At 38.7% G+C, this 8,762-nt stretch overlaps 1 protein-coding gene and 1 long non-coding RNA gene across 7 annotated transcripts in view; one reads left to right on the forward strand and one right to left on the reverse strand.

The window, feature by feature from the left end:
- The window catches only part of LOC147846532 (uncharacterized), a 252,135-nt gene that overhangs the window by 73,377 nt on the left and 169,996 nt on the right, over positions 1–8,762 (forward strand). The window lies entirely within an intron of this gene.
- pigr (polymeric immunoglobulin receptor) overlaps positions 171–8,762 on the reverse strand; it is a 26,320-nt gene continuing 17,728 nt past the window's right edge. For 2 of the 6 annotated variants that reach the window (XM_087239837.1, XM_087239836.1), the window contains exons 7-10: positions 5,857–5,906; positions 1,417–1,494; positions 1,268–1,320; positions 171–1,066 (exon numbers count right to left, since the gene is read on the reverse strand). In XM_087239837.1, the coding sequence (XP_087095963.1) occupies positions 1,276–1,320; positions 1,417–1,494; positions 5,857–5,906 (173 nt within the window). In that variant the 3' untranslated portion in view covers positions 171–1,066; positions 1,268–1,275. 6 annotated transcript variants of the gene reach the window in all.

Consider the following 8,762-nt stretch of genomic DNA (forward strand, 5'->3'; position numbering starts at 1 on the left):
AGGCCTTTCCCGCCACTCTTTACTTACCAATCACAAACCCCCAACCCCCCTCAGCGATAAGTGGCCACTTATCCACTGGTTTTGAGGTCCAGCATCACAAATGACAAATTAAAGAAAAATACTAATAATGTGCGTTTTTGAAGGTCTAAAATGATTTCAAATAAAAATGATTCATTTACAAGTATACATTTATTATTTACTGTACATTACATCCAGTATATTTGACACGAAAGCATTCCTATATTAGATTTCTAGGTAGTAGCAATGTTTCCCTCTCTAGTTGTCATTTCACACTGGCAGAACTGCTGCAGTGGGACAAAAGGGGGGTATTTTTATGTATCATCCTATGTACGTGTCATCAGAGAAGGGAAAGCCCCACCCATTAGTAATGATCACTTTCTTATTAGCATAGGAAGTTAGTCATCTTTTAGAATCTGCCACTATGCTGACACATGCATCTGTAGCTCCACCCTCTTTTGAAAAAGAGTACAATTTTATTTGAATTTAAAGGCAACAATCAACAAAATGGCACAATTAAGATCAAAGCTTAAAAGGGGCAGTTATAAAAAAAAGAGTTATAAACCATTATTTATATGTATGGTATTTTAAACTAAAACTTTACAGACACCTTAGGGACATCAGAGACTTATCTTGTAAAAAGGGGCATAATAGGTCCCCTTTAAAGATATATTAATTCCTAAAAAGTGCAAATGTGTACCTCATTGTAACATACAAAAGTAAACCTTAAATGTAACCTAAAGATACAAATGTCAACTTATAATAGTATACAAGTGTATGTTTTGAAAAGGTACCAGCCCAGTGACAGATTTTGTACCTTTAATTCTGAAAGTATACCCCAACCTCCAGTTTCTCCAGTCTTCAGGCCGCTAAAAGATTTCTTAATGAGACTTTAAAAATGAAAGTGTCCATCAGTTTCCTTCATCATCACAGTGTCCTTGAGTTCGTTGTTTTCAGTCCTCTGTTAGAGCATCTGGACCTGCTGAGCCGGAGTGTTCAAGAAAATCACTGAGGCGTTCTTACAGTCTCCTTCTCTCCACGGACAAATCTGAAAACACGACAAAGACCATCAAACACAGCAGACAGAGAAACAATGACATTTTATTGATACTTTTATAGATGATTTCCTTATAAGTCGCTTTGGACACGCAAAATTGCCTTGGACATTCTGCTAAATGACTAAATGTCATTCGCCACGCACACAAGATTTGTAAATTAAAGGGATAGTTCACCCAGAACTGAGAATTACCTCACAATTTACTCATCCTCATGTGTATTTAAAACTTTATAAGTGTCTTTTTTCTGTTGAACACAAAAGAATATATTTTGAAGAATGCTGGTTGATGGTATCCATTGATTTAAAAGCACATCTGCTCTGTACTGCCCGCTCACACAGACCCTCTGCAATTTGCATACAGGAATAACCGCTCCACTGATGATGCAATTGCTTTCACCTTGCACACTGTTCTGTCTCACCTGGAAAACAAAAATACATATGTGAGAATGCTGTTTGTGGACTACAGCTCAGCATTCAACACCATAGTGCCTGCCAAGCTGGTGGTGAAGCTCCAGGCTCTCGGTCTTCACAGCTCATTGTGCAACTGGATCCTGGACTTCCTGTCAGGCAGACCCCAGGTGGTCAGAATGAACAACATTACATCATCAACACTGATCCTCAACACTGGTGCTCCACAGGGCTGTGTTCTCCTGTACTCCCTGTATACACGACTGTACAGCCAAACACAGCTCCGACGTCATCGTTAAATTTGCTGATGACACACGGTGTTGGGCCTAATCACCGGTAATGATGAGAAGGCCTACAGAGAGGAGGTGCACACTCTGACGGAGGGGTGTGAGGAAAACTAAACATCAGCAAAACCAAGGAGCTGGTGGTGGATTTCAGGAGAGAGAAGAGAGAACACACCCCCATCACCATCAACGGGACGCCAGTGGAGAGAGTCAGCACTTTCAAGTTTCTTGGAGAACACGTCGCTGAGGATCTGACATGGACTGCTCACACAGACGCAGTGCTAAGGAAGGCACAACAACGCCTCTTCTTCCTCCGCCGTCTCAGGAGGTTTGGAATGAGCCCCCACATCCTCCACTCGTTTTACACCTGCACTGTGGAGAGCATCCTGTCTGGCTGTATCACCACCTGGTATGGGAATAGCACCAGCAGCAATCGCAAAGGCCTACATAGGATTGTGCAAACTACTGGACGCGTAGTAGGAGGTGAGCAACCCTCCCTCCAGGACATCTACACCAATCGGTGCATGAGGAAAGCCAAGAGAGTTATCAGCGACTCCAGCCACCCAAGCCATAGACTTTTCTCTCTGCTACCATCAGGCAGACGGTTCTGCAGCATCCGGTCACGCACCAGCCGGCTGAAGGAAAGCTTCTTCCCTCAGACTATCAGGATGATGAATCCTTAACACACCACACAGACAGACTCTTTCATACCCCTCACTGCACAACATCAATATGTAGCATGCACAGCACTTTAACCAATCCATACTTGAAACAATACTGCCTAAAACTTTGTGGACACGACACCTATTTATTGTACATATCGCTGTCAATTTCACATTGTTGTTGTATTTTGCACCGTCTGTATTTTGCATCATCTGTATTTTGCACTGTCGTTGTATTTGCGCTGTCTGAAGCCAGCACCAAAGCTTTTCACACGTCATAGCACACGTGCTGCTGATGATGTGACAATAAAACAGATTTGATTTGATTTTTTATTGAAGTCAATAGACAAAGTGCGGGTTTGAGGGGGTCTGACCCCCCCATTTAACACTTTATCCCCCTGAAGAAAATAAAAACAAGATATATGAGCGGCTGCTCTTTAATGGTTGAGAAATACTTTGCTCTGATCTGTATCTTAAATAAAGTTAATAAATAAAATAATACATAACTTCAATATACATTTGCCCACCCCTATAGTGGTACATACCATTATAAATGCATGTTTGCACCAATTCATCAGTTAGAAACCGGCAAATCTAGAGCACCACCAAACAAAACATGTTTCTTTAAAAAAGGTGTTTGTAGGTGTCCGTAAACTAGATGCATAGTTTGTATTTTATTATACACTGGCTCGCACATCAAAGTTAAACATTAAAATAAAAAATATGCGCAGTCTTTCATGGTCATTTAATAATAGGTTCCAAAAAGAAATGTCACTGTTTATTTAATATCACAGATGTCGTTGAGAGCCACTCAATATGCCTTAAAACACAGAAGATATAATAACGAGTTTGATTAATAAACTATATGTCAGTTTTAAAATGTTTTTTTAAACAAGTGAAGGTCAGGTTAATGATGACATATTATTGCTCCAATTAAAGGGATAGTTCACCTAAAAATTATATGTATGAATGTTGGGTCAATTAAAATAACAAAGAGCTTGAAGTGCCTTCAAATCATTCTGCTCAGCCTTTAAAATATATATTTCACATAATGCTTTGGTGAGAGTCTGCTGTGAGGAAGAGAACAGGGTTGGTGATTCATTTAGACAAGTTCAGTTCCTGTGCCACTTTGAGTCATCAGTCTTCAACATTTCCTGCCAAGCCATTACAACAAGATCATGTTGAACTGAGCATTCAAACTTTGTATAGATCTTCATCTATGTAAAGAATAATATTTTAACTACAGCAAACTGTTGTTTTGAGGAATGACTAAGTTATCAGCATGACGGTGAAAAACTATACATTTCTAGTTGAACCATTCTCCTGCAATCTCATACCAAAAACGGAAATAAGGGCAGTATTAATAGCTATAAATGTGGAAGAGCGTTGCTATTATGTGATTATATTGTATTGAAATATAGAGTAATTAATTAGTGTTGATGTTAAATCATAAGTAATTCACAAATACGTGATAATGAGATGATTTAATGGCAATAATACTCTATGGTTACAACCAAATTAATTACAAAATAACTGTCTAAAATTATAAAATATGAAAAAATAGAAGCAGACAGGAGAGACAGGGGGAGGGAGAGAGAGAGAGAGAAACTAAGAGAACAGGTCCCGACGACAGCCTGATAGCAATGTAATGTGTATTTATATAGCGCATTTATTGTGTATGGCCATACACCTAAAGCTCTTTACAATCATGGGGGGGGGTCTCTCTACATCAGCACCAGCAGCACCCACTTGGATGATGCGACGGCAGTCACAGGACAACAGCACCAGTGCGCTCACCACACACCAGCTATTGGAGGAGTGGAGAGACCGTGATAGAGCCAATTCAGTGGAAGGGGATGATTGGAAGGCCATGATTGTAAGGGCCGACTGAGGGACTTTGGCCAGGACACCGGGGTTACAGCCATACTCTTTACGAGAAGTGTCATGGGATTTTTAATGACCACAGAGAGTCAGGACCTAGGTTTAACGTCTCATCTGAAAGACGGCGCCCACTGACAATATAGTGTCCCCTTCACTTTTACTGGGGCATTAGAAATCTATATATCTATATATTATGGGATGTTTTACAAAAAAAAAGAGGGAGAAAATAACATTTTGTATAAATTCTTCACATTTTTGGCATTATTATATTTTCGACTAACCTCCTACCTGTTTTATAGACAATGAATAACTAAATGATTTTTAAAAATTACTTCTCATATAGATGATAGGCCTGTGATATCTATTTTTTTGTTGTACAATATTTTGCACCAAAATCTGTTGCAATAAACAAAATTATTGTCATTTTAACACCATTTATGCCACTCATTATATAATGACAGAATGACAATATAATATCAGCACAATGCAAGTACACTTCCAGAGAACACACAATATTTTATTCTTTAGAATATTTAATTTAATTATAGTCAGTAATGTAATTATGAGAGTTTATAAGCAGCATGTGTAAACACATATCCTAAATAAATAATAATAATGTTAACAAAAAAAGTGCAAGGTAAAAACTAAGAGGCTGCGATATCTGCTACCAGATCTATTTTCAGCTGTCAGACACCCACATGAAAATATAATATAGCAATTTATAGTAAAAACTATCGTGTTTTTAACCATACTGACACTGACACTTCCAATAAAGATAGAGATGTTACACAGTCAGCTTAAACGTTGCTAGAATTGTTTTTTTATATATGGGCAATATACAGTTTAAGTCAGAATTATTAGTCCCCCTATGATTTTTTTTTTAACAGAGCAAGGAAATTTTCACAGTATGACTGATATTTTTTCTTCTAGAGAAAGTCTTATTTGTATTATTTCGGCTAGAATAAAAGCAGTTTTAAATTTTTTAAAGGCCAAAATTATTAGCCCCTTTAAATAATTTTTTTTTGACTGTCTACAGAACAAACCATCATTATAAATTAATTTGCCTAATTACCATAACCTGCCTAGTTAACCTAATTAACCTATTTAAGCCTTTAAATGTCACTTTAAGCTGTATAGAAGTGTCTTGAAAAATATCTAGTCAAATATTATTTACTGTCATCATGGCAAAGATAAAATATATCAGTTATTATAAATGAGTTATTAAAACTATTATGTTTAGAAATGTGTTGACACAATCTTCCCTCCGTTAAACAGAAGTTGAGAGAAAAAATAAACGGGGGCTAATAATTCTGACTCCAACTGTCTATTGCATCATCAAAACTTATTGAGGTCATGTCCATGTGTTGTGTGATAAGTCCATATATTGATTATTGTGACAGGCCTAATAGACAATGATTTTTGCACTCTTAACTCTAAACTGACATGCACTAATAACCAATAATTCATCAACAAATAGATGCGCTGTAATACAATAATTAAGGTTGTTTTGAATTTTATGCAGGATAACAGAGACTGATATACTTACTGCAAGATTATCACTCATGTCACTTGTCTCTCGGGGTTTGTGCTTTTTCTCTGTGAAATAAAACACAATAATTATGAGATTTCCATGCACAGAAACACTGAAATAGAGGTCTGCATTCCCGCGGCTGTCCCACGGGCGCCGCGGGACCCGACCAGATTTCTACGGTGCGGGTTTAAGTTTCCGAATAAATCACGGGAGCGGTCGGTAACGGGTTTAATTTGGGGCAGGAGCAGGCTGTCTAGCAATATCGCTCCCGACTCCTGAGTGAGCACGCGTATGTATGTGTGTAAATGAAATGCTGTGTTTAGCTTGTTTGTTGCAGTGTGTGTGTGTGTGTGTGTGTGTGTGTGTGTGTGAATGAGAGAGAGAGAGAGCTTTGCCTGTGTTTGTGCTTGGTGCTTATGAGTGTGTGTTAGAGGGCGTGCGCACGAAAAAGAGAGAGAAAGCTTTGTCTGTGTGTGTGTGCGTTTATACAGACAGCTTGTTATAGGCTGTCTGGACTGTATAACTAGGTGATTTTCGGTTTTGTTCTCCCCCCCGCTCTTTAGCGGGATCGGCGTGGCAGATAGAAAACGGGGCGGGGCGGGCAGCGGGACATCAAGTGCTTAATATAAGCGGGAGCGGTCGGGTTAGGGCTAAAACCTGGCGGGTGTGGATACAAAATTTAGTCCCGTGCAGATCTCTACACTGAAATGTACACAGCTGAAGACAATATTATTAACCATTCTGTGAAATTTGGATTCTTTATTACATATTTCCCAAGTGCTGTGTAATGAAGAAATTGTTTTAAATAATAAAATATAACTCCTTTCCTTTACTTTTACTATAATGACAGTATATAATATTTTGCAAGATGCTAATATTCAGCTTAAAGGGCACCTATGGTGAAAAATCTACTTTTCAAGCTATTTGGACAAACATATGTGTATATATAGTGTATAGACCATCATATTGAGCTGATAAAACACACCCATTCATTGTTTTTCAATTTAACAACATAAAAACAGTGGACCAATTGGAGCTGTTTTCAGACAGACCGCCCACCGAATTGATTGACAGCTGCGCGCATTAACATGTCCCGGTAGTCACATGTATATGTCAACAAGACCAGACATACGCAAAGCAACCGGGAATAAAAGGTCTGTTGAGTTCGCTAGGATCAGCAATCATCATCAAATGTGATCAAGAGTAAGTTTCACATGTTTAAAGTGTTTTTAAATAGAGCATGTGTGTAATGAAGTACAGCGATTTACTTCAGCTTTACTTCATCAGCACAGCTGTGTCTATGTGTGTTATAAAAGAAGACGCTTCAATCCCGGTTTGTAGACGTTAAATATGGTTTATTTTGTACAATAACATAACAGATATCCACACAGCAGTGGAGGTTAGCCTGAATCCTGTCACATTTGAGTGCGAAAACAGTGCAAAGCTAAGCGAGCTCTGTCTGTCTGCCTGTCTCTGTGTGTGTGTGTCAGCTGCGGTGTGTGTGTGTGTGTGTGTGTGCGTGCGTGCGTGCGTGTGCGTGTGTGTGCGTGTGTGTGCGTACGCGCGTGCGTGTGCGTACGCGCGTGTGAACTTTGCAACGATATTGCGTGTGACTCATCAACGCGACTGCACAACAAACACTGATTAACATTAAGTTCTTACTGTAATATTTCTCACAAACGCTACGTGAGACCTTCTTCCTTTAAGTCTGTCTGTTGTCTGACGCAGCCGAGGGAGGAGATTAAAGCACGCGGGAAGGCTTTTAGAAACAGTAGGCGGGGAGAACTCGTCTTAAAGGCGCAGTACGCAGTACGTCAATCCCCCCTTCAAATTGGTTTTGTAGTTCAGGCCCAACCAAATATTTGATCGTTTAAGTTAATTTGATTGACTATAGAAAAATCAGTGGATATTATCGATGCATTTATTGGGTAAAATTGCTACTTTTTACTGTCATTTAATGTGTTTTTGGTCATTATCAATGCACTGTCACTTTAATTGAGCATGACACTCATCGCGGCACTGCTGCTTCAGTGACACTCATGCCTCGAGCTGACACGCTGCTTCTGCGTGCAGTATGTAAGCTCTAATCTGTTAACATAGATGCCAAAAAAACATGAACGCTTGCGGTGTGAAACAGGCTTCACTGTCAAGCCTAAACGCTGATTTAAGGCGATTTAAAAGTAAAACAATGGCACACAAAACAATGTAACCTGCTTACCTAATGTTTACATCAGTGATATTTATATTATTTGCTAATTAATAACCTCATGTGGAACTCTGAATCTGCATCTCATTTCAGAGTCTGCTACTGTCCACCAGAGGTCACATTTTCAGTCACGGATGCATGCTTTGAGAGCCTTCCTGAGTGAATGAATAAAATCTGCTGTTTTCCACCAATGTAACCCAGTGTGCTGAAATATAATTGGCAACAAATGGCATTGGGCAGGTTAAAACACATTTTCAAAGCAGAATATCGGACTTCAGCATTGTTTTCAGATAAACAAGAATGTTCAGTTAGCATGTTTCTTAAATATCTGCACACATATTATTGTATGCTATGCTTTACTAGCGTGAAAAACTTGACTAAAACTAAAAAATAGACTTGTTCAAAAGATAAATATAACAGAAAATACTATGAAAAATGTCCCACATCTGTTAAACAGCACTTTTTACAAATCAATTTTCATAGCACTGCTAATAATTTAGTCTTATGCTGTATGTTTGATTCTGCAGCTAAATTAGGTGTATTGAGTATTATTTACAAATGCAGAGACATTAGCCCCTTTCACACATACAGACCTTTCCGGAAAATTACCGGCAATTTACCGGTTGTATTACCGGTGTATGTGTGAACAGGTCCTTTTTGAAAATACCGGTAAATTCGTTCTGGCTATTTTCCGGAAAGAGAAGTTGTAACATTA

The sequence above is a fragment of the Danio rerio genome, chromosome 2, assembly GCF_052040795.2.
Source record: "Danio rerio strain M-AB ecotype USA chromosome 2, GRCz13ab, whole genome shotgun sequence".
In the NCBI taxonomy this organism is placed as follows: Eukaryota; Metazoa; Chordata; class Actinopteri; order Cypriniformes; family Danionidae; genus Danio; species Danio rerio.